General features: G+C 36.5%; 1 protein-coding gene across 1 annotated transcript; it reads left to right on the top strand.

Annotated features, from left to right (window-relative positions):
* Positions 1-304: 304 nt before the first annotated feature.
* On the top strand, positions 305-2774 carry LOC144288456 (olfactory receptor 2T8-like). The gene is made up of 2 exons (XM_077855941.1): positions 305-1232; positions 2680-2774. The coding sequence occupies exons 1-2, from the start codon at positions 305-307 to the stop codon at positions 2772-2774; spliced, it is 1023 nt and encodes a 340-aa protein (XP_077712067.1).
* Positions 2775-18259: the final 15485 nt, after the last annotated feature.

The following is an 18259-nucleotide window of genomic DNA, read 5'->3' as shown; positions in this document are numbered from 1 at the left end:
ATTTTTTCACCATTATATCAAGTACCACAAGACATACTGACAACTTACATTCAACTTATCAAGAAATTTTATTCATGATGCCAATTAAGCAAACAGAACAGTTTATAATCCATTTTTTTAAAAGCACAATTAACATCATGTCCAGGTTAAAAAGACAGTGGAAATCACAGATGAAAGATTTGGAAAAGATTTCAACATTTTCACACAAAATTTTTTCATGAAAATTTTAATTCAAATAGAGCATTGTAAACGATGAAAACTATCAATGTTTTCTTCATTTGCAGAGTTACTCCTTTTTGAAATCATGAACATCTGGAACAACACCTCAGATTTCATTCTCCTAGGACTCTTTAACTACACAGAAGCCCACCTGTTTCTCTTTGTGATGGTTCTGACAATTGCTTTCAGCTCCCTGGTGGGCAATGCCCTCATGATTCTCCTGATTCATCAGGATGTCCATCTCCACACACCCATGTACTTCCTACTGAGTCAACTCTCCCTCATGGACATGATGCTGATCTCCACCATTGTGCCCAGAATGGCAGCTGACTACTTGAGTGGCAAGAAGTCCATCTCCCCTGCTGGCTGCGGGTTGCAGATATTTTTCTTCCTTACTTTGGCAGGGGGCGAGTGCTTCCTCTTAGCAGCCATGTCCTATGACCGCTATGTGGCTGTTTGCCACCCACTGAGGTACCCCATTCTCATGAGCTGGCAATTATGCCTGAGAATGACAGTGGGGTCCTGGTTCTTGGGGGCAGCTGATGGGCTCATGCAGGCTGCTGCCACCCTGAGTTTTCCATTCTGTGATGCACATGAGATCAATCATTTCTTCTGTGAGGCCCCCACTCTGGTGCGTTTGGCTTGTGCTGACACGTTTGTTTTTGAGTATGTCATGTATATCTGCTGTGTATTAATGCTGCTGGTTCCGTTTTCTCTCATCCTGATTTCCTATAGTCTCATCCTTGCTGTGGTTCTCCAGATGCGTTCTAGAGAAGCCCGCAAGAAGGCTTTCTCCACCTGCTCCTCACATCTGTCTGTGGTGGGACTCTTTTATGGAGCTGGCATTTTTACCTACATGGGACCCAAATCCTATAGGTCAGCTAACCACGATAAAATAGTGTCAGTGTTCTATACAATCTTTACTCCTTTATTGAACCCCCTGATCTACAGTATGAGGAATAGTGAAGTCAAGGGAGCCCTGAGAAAGTGTATGGGTCAATGTGCTGCCTTAAGTCATAACTGAGATTACATTGTATGTATGTGATTTCAAGATTTAAAAAAATTGTGTGTGATTTTCTAGAGAAAAGTTATATATGCATTAAATCTATAGCTGTTAATATTTCACTTTAAAATGCAGACATAACTGCATGTTGGATCATTTTTTCATGTATAATCATTATATTATTTTTATCATGTTTTATCTTATTTTTTTTCTATTTTTATTTAAATTCCAGTTAGTTAACATACAGTGTAATACTAGTGTCAGGTGCAGAATTTAGTGATTCAACTTTTACATACAACACCCTGTCCTCATCTGTATGTGGCCTCCTCAACCACCATTATCTATTTAACCCATCCCTTCACCTACCTCCCCTGAAGTAACCATCAGTTTGTTCTGTATAGTTAAGATTATTTCTGTTTTGTTTCTCTTTATTTCTCTCTCTTTCTCTTTTTACCACTCTGTTCATCTGTTTTGTTTCTTACATTCCACATATGAATGAAATGATATAGTATTTGTCTTTTCCTGACTGACATTTTTGCTTAGAATAATAGTCCATAGCTTCCTTCAGGTCATTGCACTTGGTAAGATTTCATAATTATCTGTGACTGAGTAATATTTTTATTACGACTTTTTTTTACATTATTACAACTACAACTTTTTTTATCAATAAATCAATTGATGGGCATTTGAGATATTTCCATAATTTGGCTACAGTTGATAATATGGCTAAAACCTTTGGGTTGCACATGCCCCTTCAAATCACTGTTTGCATCCTTTAGGTAAATACCTAGTAGTTCAATGGCTGGGTCATCGGATAATTCTTATTTTTTTTTCCATTCATTGAGTTTATTAATGTAGTTACTCTAATACAAATGCTGTAAATGATTTTCTTTTGCATTTTGTATGAATCAGAATGCAAATAAAATCTGCACATTGTAATTATTGTTACTTCTAGGTTCTTCTCCCTTCTCTTTTTTTTAGCTTGTATGTTATTTTTATTTTTAATTTTTTACTTTTATTTTTAATAAAATAATTTTTATTGGTGTTCAATTTACCAACATACAGAATAACACCCAGTGCTCATCCCATCAAGTGTCCCCCTCAGTGCCCGTCACCAACTCACCCTCACCCCCCCGCCCTCCTCCCCTTCCACCACCCCCAGTTCATTTCCCAGAGTTAGGAGTCTTTATGCTCTGTCTCCCTTTCTGATATTTCCCACACATTTCTTCTCCCTTCCCCTATATACCGTTTCACTATTATTTATATTCCCCAAATGAATGAGAACATATAATGTTTGTCCTTCTCCGATTGACTTACTTCACTCAGCATAATACCCTCCAGTTCCATCCACGTTGAAGCAAATGGTGGGTATTTGTCGTTTCTAATGGCTGAGGAATATTCCATTGTATACATAAACCACATCTTTTTTATCCATTCATCTTTCGATGGACACCGAGGCTCCTTCCACAGTTTGGCTATTGTGGACATTGCTGCTAGAAACATCGGGGTGCAGGTGTCCCGGCGTTTCATTGCATCTGTATCTTTGGGGTAAATCCCCAACAGTGCAATTGCTGGGTCGTAAGGCAGATCTATTTTTAACTCTTTGAGGAACCTCCACACAGTTCTCCAGAGTGGCTGCACCGGTTCACATTCCCACCAACAGTGTAAGAGGGTTCCCTTTTCTCCGCATCCTCTCCAACATTTGTGGTTTCCTGCCTTGTTAATTTTCCCCATTCTCACTGGTGTGAGATGGTATCTCATTGTGGTTTCGATTTGTATTTCCCTGATGGCAAGTGATGCGGAGCATTTTCTCATGTGCATGTTGGCTATGTCTATGTCTTCCTCTGTGAGATTTCTCTTCATGTCTTTTGCCCATTTCATGATTGGATTGTTTGTTTCTTTGCTCTAGAGTTTAATAAGTTCTTTATAGATCTTGGCTGTTAGCCCTTTATCTGATACGTCATTTGCAAATATCTTCTCCCATTCTGTAGGTTGTCTTTGAGTTTTGTTGACTGTATCCTTTGCTGTGCAAAAGATTCTTATCTTGATGAAGTCCCAATAGTTCATTTTTGCTTTTGTTTCTTTTGCCTTCGTGGATGTATCTTGCAAGAAGTTACTGTGGCCAAGTTCAAAAATGGTGTTGCCTGTGTTCTTCTCTAGGATTTTGATGGAATCTTGTCTCACATTTAGATCTTTCATCCATTTTGAATTTATCTTTGTGTATGGTGGAAGAGAATGGTCTAGTTTCATTTTTCTGCATGTGGATGTCCAATTTTCCCAGCACCATTTATTGAAGAGACTGTCTTTCTTCCAATGGATAGTCTTTCCTCCTTTATCAAATATTAGTTGGCCATAAAGTTGAGGGTCCACTTCTGGGTTCTCTATTCTGTTCCATTGATCTATGTGTCTGTTTTTGTGCCAGTACCACACTGTCTTGATGACCACAGCTTTGTAGTACAACCTGAAATCTGGCATTGTGATGCCCCCAGCTATGATTTTCTTTTTTAAAATAATTCTACTTTTTATTTTTATGAACCACCATTCTGTTTTCCATGCTGGCTGCACCAGTTTGCTTTCCCAACAACCATGTAAGAGTGCTTCCCTTTTTCCACATCCTTGTCAATGCCTGTTGTTCTTTGTCTTTTTAATTTTATTTAACAGATGTGATGCAGTAACTTATCCTAGTTTTGATTTGTAGTTACCTGATGCTGAGTGATGATGGGCAACGTTTCCTGTGTATGTTAGTGCACATCTTCTTTGGAAAAATATTTATTTCACTGTTTTGTTAATTTTAATAGAATTTTTTATTTTTTGGCCATTGAGTTTGATAAGTTCTTTATACATTTTTGATACCAATCCTTTATCAAATACGTCATTTGCAAATATCTTTTCCATTTTGTAGCTTGTCTTTTAGTTTGTTTCATTTTGTTTCCTTTACTAAGCAGAAGATTTAATCTTGATGAAGTTTCAATAGTTTGTTTTTCCTTTTGTTTCCCTTGCATCAGGAAGCATATTCAGAAGTTGCTATGGCTAATGTCAAAGAGGTGAGTTGCCTGTGTTCTCCTCCAGGTAATTGATATTTTCTTATATCACATTTAGGTCTTTAATCCATTTTGAGTTTGTTTTTATGTATGGTGTAAGAAAGTGGCTCAGTTTCAATTTTTTGCATGATGCTGTCCAGTTTTCTAAGGACTATTTGTTTAGGAGGTGGTCTTTTTCTCTTTGGATATTCTTTCCTGATTTGTTAATTAGTTGATCATATACTTGTGGGTTCATTTCTGTGTCTTCTATTCTGTTCCATTGATCTATGTGTCTATTTTTATGCCAGTACCAGACTGTCTTGATTGCTGCAGATTTGTAATATAAATAGAAGTCTGTAATTGGGATGCCTCCAGCTTTGCTTTTCTTTTTTTTTATTTTTATTTTATTTTATTTATTTATGATAGGCACACAGTGAGAGAGAGAGGCAGAAACATAGGCAGAGGGAGAAGCAGGCTCCATGCACCGGGAGCCCAATGTGGGATTCGATCCCGGGTCTCCAGGATCGCACCCTGGGCCAAAGGCAGGCGCTAAACCCCTGCGCCACCCAGGGATCCCCCAGCTTTGCTTTTCTTTTTCAAGATTACATTGGCTATTTAGGGTCTTCTGTGGTTCCACACAAATTTTAAGGTGATTTGTTCTAGCTCTTGAAAATTGTTGGTGGTATTTTGATAGGGATTGCATTAAATGTGTTGGGACACCTGGGTGGCTCAGCGGTGGAGAGTCTGCTTCAGTTCAGAGCATGATCTCAGAATTCAGGATCCAGTCCAGCATCAGGCTCCCTGTGAGGAGCCTGCTTTCCCCTCTGCATTTGTCTCTGCCTCTCTCTCTGTGTCTCTCATAAAATAAATAAATAAATAAATAAATAAATAAATAAATAAATAAATAAATAAATAAATATTTTTAAAAATAAAATAAATATGTGGATTATTTTGTGAGTATAGAGACTATAATAATATTGGTTTCTCCAATCTATGAACACCTTTGGTTAGGTTAATTCTTATGTACTATATGGTTTTTAGTGCAATTGTAAATAGGATTATTATTTGATAGTTCTTTCTGCTGCTTCATTTTTGGTGTATAGAAAGTCAACAGATTTCTATACATTTATTATGTATCCTGGAACTTTAAGAAATTCATGTATCATTCTAGCAATATTTTGGTGAAATCTGCAGGATTTTCTAAATAGAATATCCTATCATGAAAATAGTGAATGTTTGTCTTTTTTTCCTTTCTGATTTAGATGTGTTTTATTTTCTTTTGCTGTCTGATTGCTGTGGCAGGACTTCCAGTTCTATATTAAATAACAGTTTTGAGAGTGGACATATCTTTCTTATTTATGAGTGTAATGGAAAAGCTCTAAGTTTCTCCCCATCAGAAGGTATTAGCTACGGGGTTTTTTGTTTTGTTTTGTTTTGTTTTTTGCTTTGTTTTGTTTTGTATTTGACCTCTATTATGTTTAAGTATGTTCCTCTATCCCTACTTCTTTGACAGTTTTTATCATGAATGAATGTTGTACTTTATCAAATGTTTATTTTTCATATGTTGAGAGGATCAGATGTTTCTTACCCTTTCTTTTATTAATGTGTTGTATCACATTGATTGATGTGTGAATTGAAATACACTTACAGCCCAAGAATAAATCCCACTTGGTCTTGGTAAATGATTCTTTTAATGTATTGTTGAATTTGATTTGCTAGTATTTAGGGAGAATTTATGCATCCATGCTTATCTGGGATATTGGTCTGTAGTTCTCTTTTTTAGTGGAGTCTTTGTTTAGGTTTGTGATCAAGGTAATGGTGGCCTCATAGAATGAGCGTGGTAGTTTTTCTTCCATTTGTATTTATTGGTATAGTTTGGAAAAGATAGCTATTAACTCTTTAAGTTTCCCCTGTGAAGCCGTGTGGCACTGGATTTTGTTTCTTGTGAGATTTATTTTTTTAATTATCATTTAAATTAAATTTAATTAATATATACCATATTATTAGTTTCAGAGATAGAATTTAATATAATTTAATTTTAATTTAAAAATTTACTGTATTATTAGTTTCAGAGTTAGAATTCAGTGATTCATCAGTTGCATACCAAACCTAGTACTCATTACTTCAAATACTCTCCTCAATGTCCATCATGCAGTTACCCCATTCCCCCACCTACCTCTCCTTCCAGTAACCCTCAGTTTGTTCCTTATAGCTAAGAGTCTCCAATGGTTTGCCTCCCTCTCTGTTTCCCTCTTATTTTATTTTTCCTTCCTTCCCCTATTTTTATCTCTTTGGTCTCTTACATGACTCATATGTGTGAAATCATATGGTATTTGTCTTTTTCTGACTGACTTAATTCACTAAGCAAAATACCCTCTAGTACCACCAATGTGGCAAGATTTCATTCTTTTTTTTTCTTTTTGGCTGAGTAATATCTATATATGTCTATCTATCTGTCATCATCTATTTTCTTTATCCATTCATCTATTGACAGACATCTAGACGCCATATTTTTCAACATTGTTGCTGTTGCTATAAACGTTGGGGAGGTATACCCCTTTAAATTGCACTATGTTTGTATCCTATGGGTAAATACCTAGTAGTGCAATTGCTGGGTCATAGGGTAGCTCTTTTTTTTTTTTAATTTTTAAGGAGCGTCCATACTGTTTTCCAGAGTGGCTGCACCAGCTTGCATTCCTGCCAGCAGTGAAATAGGGTTCCCCTTTCTCTGCATCTTTGTCAACATCTAGTGTTTCCTGAGTTGTTCATTTTAGCCACTCTGACCAGTGTGAGGTGGTTTTTACTGTGATTTTGATTTCATTTCCCTGATTCTCACAAGATTTTTGATTTCTGATTTAATTTCTTTGCTTATTATCTGTCTTTTTAAGTTCTGCATTCTTCCTGGTTCAGTTGTGGTAACTCATATGTTTCTAAGAAGTTATATATTTCTTCTAGATTGTCTAATTAGTTGACATATAATTTTTTGTAATATTCTCTTGTAACTGTATATCAATGGTTTAGGTTTTGAGTTCTCTCTCATTTGTGATTTAATTTACTTGGGTCCTTTTTAAAAATTGTTTTTAATAAGTCTATCTAGTGGTTTATCAAACATATTAATTATTTCAAAGAATCATCTCCTTATTTCATTGTTCTTGTTTGTTTGTTTGCTTGTTTTTTGTAGTTTATTGTTTTATTTTATTTTTTTAAGATTTTATTTATTTACTTTAGTTTTTTAATAAATTAATTTTTTATTGGTGTTCAATTTACCAACATACAGAACAACACCCAGTGCTCATCCCGTCGAGTGTCCCACTTAGTGCCCGTCACCCACTCACCCCCACCCCCCTGCCCTCCTCCCCTTCCACCACCCCTAGTTCATTTCCCAGAGTTAGGAGTCTTTATGTTCTGTCTCCCTTTCTGATATTTCCCGCACATTTCTTCTCCCTTCCCCTATATTCCCTTTCACTATTATTTATATTCCCCAAATGAATGAGAACATACACTGTCCTTCTCCGATTGACTTACTTCACTCAGCATAATACCCTCCAGTTCCATCCACGTTGAAGCAAATGGTGGGTATTTGTCGTTTCTAATGGCTGAGTAATATTCCATTGTATACATAAACCACGTCTTCTTTATCCATCCATGTTTGTTTGTTTGGTTTGGTTTTTAGTTTCTACATTAGTTATTTCTGCTGTAATCTTTGTTGTTTTCCTACTTCTGCTTGCTTAAGACTTTGTTGTTCTATTTCTAGCTCCTTTAGATGTAAGGTTATGTTATTTATTTGAGATTTTTCTTGCTTCTTATGGTAGGCTGTATTGCTGGGAACTTCCCTCTTAGAACTACTTTTCTTCATCCCCAAGTTTTTGGACCATTGTGTTTCCATTTTCATTTGTTTCGTATTTTTAAAATTTCTTTTTTAATTTTCTGGTTGACTCATTCGTTCCTTACTAGCATTTTGTCTAATCATCTTCTATTGGTAGTCTTTCCAAATGTGTTCCTGTGCTTGATTTCAAGTTTCATAGTGTTGTGATCAGAAAATATGTGTGATATAATTTCAATATTTGTGTATTTCTTGGACTGATTTGTGACTTATTATGTGATATATTCTGGAGAATATCCCATACACACTCCAAAAGAATATGTATTCTCCTTTAGATGTAATTTTCTGAACATATCTCTTATGTACATCTACTCCAGTATGTCATTCAAAGTCACTGTTTCCGTGTTGATTTTCTTAGATGATAGCTCCATTGATGTAAGTTAATTGTTAAAATCACTTACTATTATTGCATTATAATCAATGAGTTCCTTTATATTTGTTACTAATAGTTTTATGTATCTTGGTTATCCCAAATTGGGTGCATAAATATTTACAATTGTTAGATCTTCTTGTTGAATAGATCTCTTTATTATGATAGAGTGCTCTTCTTCATCTCTAGTTACAGTCTTCGTTTTAAAATATAGTTTGTCTAGGGGTGCCTGTGTGACCCAGTTGGTTAAGCATACAACTCTTGATCTCAGCTCAGAACTTGATCTCAGGTGTGTGAGTTTAAGCCCAACATTGGTCTTCATGCCCAATGTGGAGCACACTTAAAAGAAAAGGGGGATATGTCATTTGCAAATATCTTCTCCCATTCTGTACGTTGTCTTTCAGTTTTGTTGACTGTATCCTTTGCTGTGCAAAAGATTCTTATATTGATGAAGTCCCAATAGTTCATTTTTGCTTTTGTTTCTTTTGCCTTCGTGGATGTATCTTGCAAGAAGTTATTGTGGCCGAGTTCAAAAAGGGTGTTGCCTGTGTTCTCTTCTAGGATTTTGATGGAATCTTGTCTCACATTTAGATCTTTCAACCATTTTGAGTTTATCTTTGTGTATGGTGAAAGACAGTGGTCTAGCTTCATTCTTCTGCATGTGGATGTCCAATTTTCCCAGCACCATTTATTAAAGAGACTGTCTTTATTCCAGTACATAGTCTTTTCTCCTTTATTGAATATTAGTTGACCATAAAGTTGAGGGTCCACTCCTGGATTCTCTATTCTGTTCCATTGATCTATGTGTCTGTTTTTGTACCAATACCACACTGTCTTGATGACCAGAGCTTTGTCTGAAAAGCTGGCATTGTGATGCCCCCAGCTATGGTTTTCTTTTTTTTTTTTAATTCCCATGGCTATTCGGGGTCTTTTCTGATTCCACACAAATCTTAAAAGGGCTAGTTTCCAAGATCTAAGAAGAACATATTAAACTCAACACCAAAGAAACAAACAATCCAATCATGAAATGGGCAAAAGACATGAAGAGAAATCTCACAGAGGAAGACATAGACATGGCCAACAAGCACGTGAGAAAATGCTCTGCATCACTTGCCATCAGGGAAATACAAATCAAAACCACAATGAGATACCACCTCCCACCAGTGAGAATGGGGAAAATTAACAAGGCAGGAAACCACAAATGTTGGAGAGGATGCGGAGAAAAGGGAACTCTCTTACACTGTTGGTGGGAATGTGAACCGGTGCAGCCACTCTGGAAAACTGTATGGAGGTTCCTCAAAGAGTGAAAAATAGACCTGCCCTATGACCCAGCAATTGCACTGCTGGGGATTTACCCCAAAGATACAGATGCAATGAAACGCCAGGACACCTGCACCCCGATGTATCTAGCAGCAATGTCCACAATAGCCAAACTGTGGAAGGAGTCTCAGTGTGCATCGACAGATGAATGGATAAAGCAGATGTGGTTTATGTATACAATGGAATATTACTCAGCCATTAGAAACGACAAATACCCACCATTTGCCTCAACGTGGATGGAAATGGAGGGTCTTGCGCTGAGTGAAGTAAGTCAATCGGAGAAGGACAAACAGTGTATGTTCTCATTCATTTGGGGAATATAAATAATATAAATAATATAATATGATATATTATATTATATATATATAAATATAATATAATATAAATAATAGTGAAAGGGAACATAAGGGAAGGGAGAAGAAATGTGTGGGAAATATCAGAAAGGGAGACAGAACATGAAGACTCCTAACTCTGGAAAACGAACTAGGGGTGGTGGAAGGGGAGGAGGGCGGGGGGTGGGGGTGAATGGGTGATGGGCACTGAGGGGGCACTTGATGGGATGAGCACTGGGTGTTATTCTGTATGTTGGCAAATTGAACACCAATAAAAAATAAATTTATTATTTAAAAGAAAGGAAAAGGGGAAAAATATAGTTTGTCTTATATAAATATTGATATTTTGGCTCCTTTTTTGAAATCATTTGCATGATAAATGTTATCTAGCTCTCATTTTCAAGGCAGGTGTCTCTTGTAGGTCTCTAGTTTTTATCCATTATGACACCCTATCTTACTTAGATCTTTTACTAAGTTGACATCAACACATCAAATTGTGGATTGTTAAAAATCTGTTAATCACAAATCACTAAAATATTTTCACATCACTCTAGACCATTGATATTTATGCAAAGAATGAACCAGATAGTGAAAAAAAAAGTTCAATGTTAACTGTTAATTTCTTTCGAATTCTGGTATAACCTACAAACACTAGAAAACTAGATTTACCTTTCAGCTAGTTTCAATAACATAGGCTTGTACAGGTCTTATCTCTGTAGCAAAAGACAATTTTCACCAGATTTGAAATGTTTTCTATGCCTTGTTCCAGTAAAACCACTCAACCATGATACAACCACTGATAATATTTGCATCTCTATCCTGTAGTTTGGACAATTCTAGAATTTGGTTCAATTAAAAAATTGTAGTTTTTTTATATCTTCTATTTCTCAAGTTAATATGTTTTTAAAGAATCTGCTACAATTCTACATTTTTTAAAAATTTCTTTTATTGGAGTTCAATATGCGAACATATAGCATTATACCCAGTGCTCATTCCATCAAGTGCCCAACTCAGTGCCTGTCACCCAGTCACCCCAATCTCCAACCCACCTCCCTTTCCACCACCCCTTGTTCATTTCCCAGAGTTAAGAGTCTATAATGTTCTGCACGCTCTCTGATATTTCCCACTCATTTTCTCTCCTTTCCCCTTTATTGCCTTTCACTATTTTTTATATTCCCCAAATGAATGAGACCATATAGTGTTTGTCCTTCTCCGATTGACTTATTCACTCAACATAATAACCACCAGATCCCTCCACATCAGAGCAAATGGTGGGTATTTCTCATTTCTTTTTTTTTTTTTTTTTTTTTTTTTTTTTTTTTTTAATTTTTATTTATTTATGATAGTCACAGAGAGAGAGAGAGAGAAAGAGAGGCAGAGACATAGGCAGAGGGAGAAGCAAGCTCCAAGCACCGGGAGCCCGATGTGGGATTTGATCCCGGGTCTCCAGGATCGCGCCCTGGGCCAAAGGCAGGCGCTAAACCGCTGCACCACCCAGGGATCCCCTATTTCTCATTTCTAATTGCAGAGTAATATTCCATTGTATACATAAACCACATCTTCTTTATCCATTCATCTGTCGATGGACACAGAGGCTCCTTCCACAGTTTGACTATTGCAGACACATTGCTGCTATAAATATCAGGGTGCAGGTGTCCCGGCGTTTCACTGCATCTGTGTCTTCAGGGTAAATCCCCAGCAGTGCAATTGCTGGGTCGTAGAGCAGATCTATTTTTAACTCTTTGAGGAACATCCACATAGTTTTCCAGAGTGGCTCCACCAGTTCACATTCCCACCAAAACTGCAAGACGGTTCCCCTTTCTCCACATACCCTCCAACATTTGTGGTTTCCTACCTTGTTAATTTTCCCTATTTCACTGGTGTGAGACGGTATCTCATTGTGGTTTTGATTTGTATTTCCCTGATGGCAAGGGATGCGGAGCATTTTCTCATGTGCTTGTTGGCCATGTCTATGTCTTCCTCTGTGAGATTTCTGTTCATGACTTTTGCCCATTTTATGATTGGATTGTTTGTTTCTTTGCTGTTGAGTAGAGTTTAATAAGTTCTTTATAGATCTTGGATACTAGCCCTTTATCTGATACGTCATTTGCAAATATCTTCTCCCATTCTGTAGGTTGTCTTTGAGTTTTGTTGACTGTATCTTTTGCTGTGCAAAAGCTTCTTATCTTGAGGAAGTTCCAACAATTCATTTTTGCTTTGGTTTCTCTTGCTTTCATGGATGTATCTTGCAAGAAGTTATTGTGGCCAAGTTCAAAAGGGTGTTGCCTGCGTTCTCCTCTAGGATTTTGATGGAATCTTGTCTCACATTAAGATCTGTCATCAATTTTGAGGTTATCTCTGTGTATGAGAGAGGTCTAGTTTCATTCTTCTGCATGTGGATGTCCAATTTCCCAGCAGCATTTATTGAAGAGTGATTTTCCTGTGGGCTTTTTGTAGCTGGATTTCAAGATGTTGAGGGATGTTCCCTCTATCGCTACTTTGTGAAGAGTTTTGATCAGGAATGGATGCTATATTTTTTCAAGTGATTTCTCTGCATCTATTGAGAGGATCATATGGTTCTTTTTTTTCTCTTTCTGGTATAATCAATTACATTGATTGCTTTATGAGTGTTGAACCAGCCTTGCATCCTAGGAATAAATCCCACTTGGTCATGGTGAATAATCTTCTTAATGTATTGTTGGATTCTTTGGAAAGTTCAGACTGAATGAAAAAGCAAGACCCATCTATTTGCTGTCTACAAGAGACTCATTTTAGACATAAGGACACCTACAGCCTGAAAATAAAAGGTTGGAGAACCATTCAAATTGTCCTCTAAAGAAAGCAGGGGTAGCCATCCTTATATCAGATAAATTCAAGTTTATCTCAAAGACTGTAGTAAGAGAAGAAGAGGGATACTATATGATACTTAAAGGAGCTATCCAAGAAGAGGACCTAACAATCTGCAATATTTATGCCCCGAATGTGGGAGCTGCCAAGTATATCAATCAATTAATAACCAGAGTTAAGACATACATCGATAATAATACACATATACTTGGTGACTTCAGTGTAGTGCTTTCTACACTCGATAGTTCTTTTAAGCACAACATCTCCAAAGAAACAAGAGCTTTAAATGATACACTGAACCAGATGGATTTCCCAGATATTTACATTACTTTATATCCAAATGCAGCTGAATACACACATTCTTCTCAAGTGTACATGGAACTTTCTCCAGAATAGACCACATACTGGGTCACGAATCAGGTCTTAACCACTACCAAAAGATTGGGATTGTCCCCTGTGTATTTTCAGACCATAATGCTCTGAAATTAGAACTAAATCACATGAAGAAGTTTGGAAGGATTTCAAACACATGGAGGTTAAGGACCATCCTGCTAAAAGATGAAAGAGTCAACCAGGAAATTAGAGAAGAATTCAAAGGATTCATGGAAACTAATGAGAATGAAGATACAACCATTCAAAATCTTTGGGATACAGCAAAAGCAGTCCTGATGGGGAAATACATTGCAATACAAGCATCTGTGCAAAAACTGGAAAGAACCCAAATAAAAAAAGCTAACCTTGCACCTAAAGTAGCTAGAGAAAAAACAGCAAATAATTCCTACACCCAGCAGAAGACAGTTAATAAAGATTTGAGCAGAACTCAATGAAACAGAGACCAGAAGAACTGTGGAACAGATAAACAAAACCAGAAGTTGGTTCTTTGAAAGAATTAATAAGATAGATAAACCATTAGCCAGCCTTATTAAAAAGAAAAGAGAAAAGATTCAAATTAATAAAATCATGAATGAGAAAAGGGAGATAACCACCAATAACAAGGAAATACAAACGATCTTAAAAACTTATTATGAGCAGCTTTACACCAATAAATTAGGGAATCTCGAAGAAATGGATGCATTTCTGGAAAGCCACAAATTACCAAAACTGGAACAGGAAGATTTAGAAACCTGAATAGGCCGATAACCAGGGAGGAAATTGAAGCAGTCATCCAAAACCTCCCAAGACACAAAAGTCCAGGGCCAGATGGCTTCCCAGGGGAATTCTTTCAAACGTTTAAAGAAGAAAGCATATGTATTCTACTAAAGCTATTCAGAAAGATAGAAAGAGATGAATACTTCCAAACTCTATGAGGCCAGCATCACCTTAATTCCAAAACCAGACAAAGACTCCACCAAAAAGGAGAATTATAGACCAATATCCCTGATGAACACAGATGCAAAAATTCTGAAGAAGATACTAGTCAATAGGATCCAACAATACATTAAGAAGATTACTCACAATTCTATACTTATTGGGAGTTTGCTCTTTTTTCATTCTAAATTATATCCCCTTCTCTCTCAATATAATGCTGTTTACTCTAGTTTGTTAATAACCATATGAGTTTATTTTAGTATAGGACTTTTATGACTAAAACTGCTTTAACCTCCTTGTTGTGAATATATGTTTTTATTTCATTTGATAGATATGTGACTAATTTTTTAGTAAGTAGTTTTACAAAATGGTTGTTCAATTTTACACACCCACCCAAATTTTCTAAGTATTATTTTTCCAATTGGCAGCAAATGTGGGTAATGTCAGACTTGTTCACGAGCTCTTCCAGTATGGCTATACTAACTCATTTTGGTTTCATTTTGCATTTTCCTGCTGTTTACTGATTCTGTGAACTATTGCATTACCTTATTGCCTGTGTGTATGTCTTTCTTTGTGAACTATCAATTTTTATTTTGAAAAAAATGTATATGCTTCCAAAGCAAAACAACTTGGTGGTTTGCTAGTAAAATAGTACATGAAATTTATAAGATTGTTTGGAATTACAGAAATAAAATTATATTTGGGGTGTTATTATGTGTTTCTGATAAATCTGCTTTTATTCACTCTTCAAAGATAAATTATTTTCACTAAAGTACCCACTTTAGTACCCACCCATTTATATCATTCATCTTTTCCAACATGTCCATTGGTCCTGAATTACAATTTTATTTAAGTATTCATCAAAACAAAATATTTAAATTTCACTGGTGAAATCATGTTTTGAAAATCTGATGCATTTTTCTCTAGTGGATAATTTTTACCTTAAGAAGGAAAATTCAAGTAGCCCGGCTGGCTCAGCAGTTTAGTGCCACCTTCAGCCCAGGGCCTGATCCTGGAGACCTGGGATCGAGTCCCATATCGGGCTATCTGCATGGAGCCTGCTTCTCCCTCTTCCTGTGTCTCTGCCTCTCTCTCTCTCTCTCTCTCTCTCTCTGTCTCTTATGAATAAATAAATAAAAATTTTTAAAAATGATTCTTACAAAAATAAGGAAATTTGAAAAATGGATTAAGAAGAGACACCTGGATGAATCAGTTGGTTAAACATCTGTCTGGCTCAGGTCATGATCCCAGGGCCTGGGATTGAGTCCCACATAAGCTCTTCCCTGAGCAGGGAGTCCACTTCTCCATCAGCACCTCCCCTTACACAGGCATTGTCTTTTTCTCTCTCTCAAATAACTAAAAAAAATTAAATAGGTTAAGAAATTATAGTTCTGGTGTTATTCAGGGTAATCTTTTACTGGTAAATGATATATACCTGCAGTGATTTTCAGCTAAGTAATTTTGCATTTATAAGGAAGTTGGTTTTGCCAAGAAAACAATTATAAATATATAATTATTTATTAATATAACTCTATATTTTCAAGTTTGTATTTGTGTGTTCCCCAAAGACTTAATAAAATACAAAATTATCATGAAACAATAGTTTAAAATAACATGTTTGGAAATTAAATTTGTAATTTTTACCTTCGCAAGTTTGCATAATCCTGTCCTTCATAAATCTTTTTTTTTTTTTTTGCAGTGCAGTTTAGTCAGAATTGTATTCTCTATTTCAGATAAAAGAAAACAAAAAGAGGAATCAGAGAAGATGATATCAGGGAGCATGTGGAAAGATCCAGTTTTCCACGTCCCTGTGATATTTTTGAAATGCCAACTACAGACTTTAGGAAAAAAGGTTAGTTAAAGAAGTTGTCTCAAATCTAAATGCCATGTTTCAGATTTCTAATTGAGCTCAGCTATTTCATTGTATTTTAAACCTTGTTTTTCCTCCGCAACACAGTCATATTTTGGGATGTCTGGGTCGCTAAGTGATTGTCTGCCTTTGCATCAGGTCCTGATCCAGGGGCCTTGGGATCAAGGCTCCCTTCAGGGAACCTGCTTCTCCCTTTATGTCTCTGCCCCTCTCTGTGTCTCTCATGAATAAAGAAATAAAATCTTTTACAAAGAAAAAAAATTGTCATATTTTTTATAAACTTATTTTTTATTGGTGTTCAATTTGCCAACATAATGAATAACACCCAGTGCTCATCCCATCAAGTGCGCACCTCAGTGCCCATCACCCAGTCACCCCCAACCCCGCCCACCTCCTCTTCCACGACCCCTAGTTCCTCTAGTTCTGTACTTAGATCAAGGAGTGATTTCATTAAATATTTTATTTCTAGGGTCACATTAAGGTACATAAAATGAATTGGTTTAAACTTCATTCAAATGTGTAAAAAATAATTTAGAATCATTAAATAACTATAAATAACAAAGAGAATAAACATGTAATATCTTTCATTCATTAATTATGTCATGCATTTTGCTTAACATTTCTCTTATATGTTCTCATTTTAATGATCACTACAACCCAAAGGATGCATTCAGTATTCTCATTTTTGAAAAATAGAGGCAAGTGTACTGGGGCAAAATTCATGGTTCCCCTTCACACAAATCTGATTTCAGTTATCTGATTTTAAATAGCTTTCAGTTAGGAAAGGGAGTTGGAAAGTAGGTCTGGAAAATTACAGCACCTTTATACACACAACACACATAAATCCATGTGACTTATCTTTTCCATTCCTATTTTTTCTTTATTTTTTAAATAAATTAATTTTTTAATGGTGTTCAATTTACCAACATACAGAATAACACTCAGTGCTCATCCCGACAAGTGTCCCCCTCGGTGCCCATCACCCATACACCCTCACCCCCTGCCCTCCTCCCCTTCCACCAACCTTAGATGGTTTCCCAGAGTTAGGAGTCTTTATGATCTGTCTCCCTTTCTGATATTTCCCACACATTTCTTCTCCCTTCCCTTATATACCGTTTCACTATTATTTATATTCCCCAAATGAATGAGAACATACACTGTTTGTTCTTCTCTGATTTACTTACTTCACTCAGCATAATACCCTCCAGTTCAATCCATGTTGAAGCAAATGGTGGGTATTTGTCGTTTCTAATGGCTGAGGAATATTCCACTGTATACATAAACGACATCTTCCTCATCCATTCATCTTTTGACGGACACCGAGGCTCCTTCCACAGTTTGGCTATTGTGGACATTGCTGCTAGAAACATCGGGGTGCAGGTGTCCCGGCGTTTCATTGCATCTGAATCTTTGGGTTAAATCCCCAACAGTGCAATTGCTGGGTCGTAGAGCAGGTCTATTTTTAACTCTTTGAGGAACCTCCACATGGTTTTCCAGAGTGGCTGCACCGGTTCACATTCCCACCAACAGTGTAAGAGGGTTCCCTTTTTCCCGCATCCTCTCCAACATTTCTTGTTTCCTGACTTGTTAATTTTCTCCATTCTCACTGGTGTAAGGTGGGATCTCATTGTCGTTTTGATTTGTATTTCCCTGATGGCAAGTGATGCAGAGCATTTTCTCAGGTGCATGTTGGCCATGTCTATGTCTTCCTCTGTGAGATTTCTCTTCATGTCTTTTGCCCATTTCATGATTAGATTGTTTGTTTCTTTGTTGTTGAGTTTAATAAGTTCTTTATACATCTTGGAAACTAGCCCTTTATCTGATACGTCATTTGCAAATATCTTCTCCTATTCTGTAGGTTGTCTTTCAGTTTTGTTGACTGTATCCTTTGCTGTGCAAAAGCTTCTTATCTTGATAAAGTCCCAACAGTTCATTCATTTTTGCTTTTGTTTCTTTTGCCTTCGTGGATGTATCTTGCAAGAAGTTACTGTGGCCAAGTTCAAAAACGGTGTTGCCTGTGTTCTCTTCTAGGATTTTGATGGAATCTTGTCTCACCTTTAGATCTTTCATCCATTTTGAGTTTATCT

Source organism: Canis aureus, chromosome 18 (assembly GCF_053574225.1).
Source record: "Canis aureus isolate CA01 chromosome 18, VMU_Caureus_v.1.0, whole genome shotgun sequence".
In the NCBI taxonomy this organism is placed as follows: Eukaryota; Metazoa; Chordata; class Mammalia; order Carnivora; family Canidae; genus Canis; species Canis aureus.
Note: the sequence above shows the minus strand (reverse complement) of the source record. Positions and strands in the feature narration are given on the sequence as shown.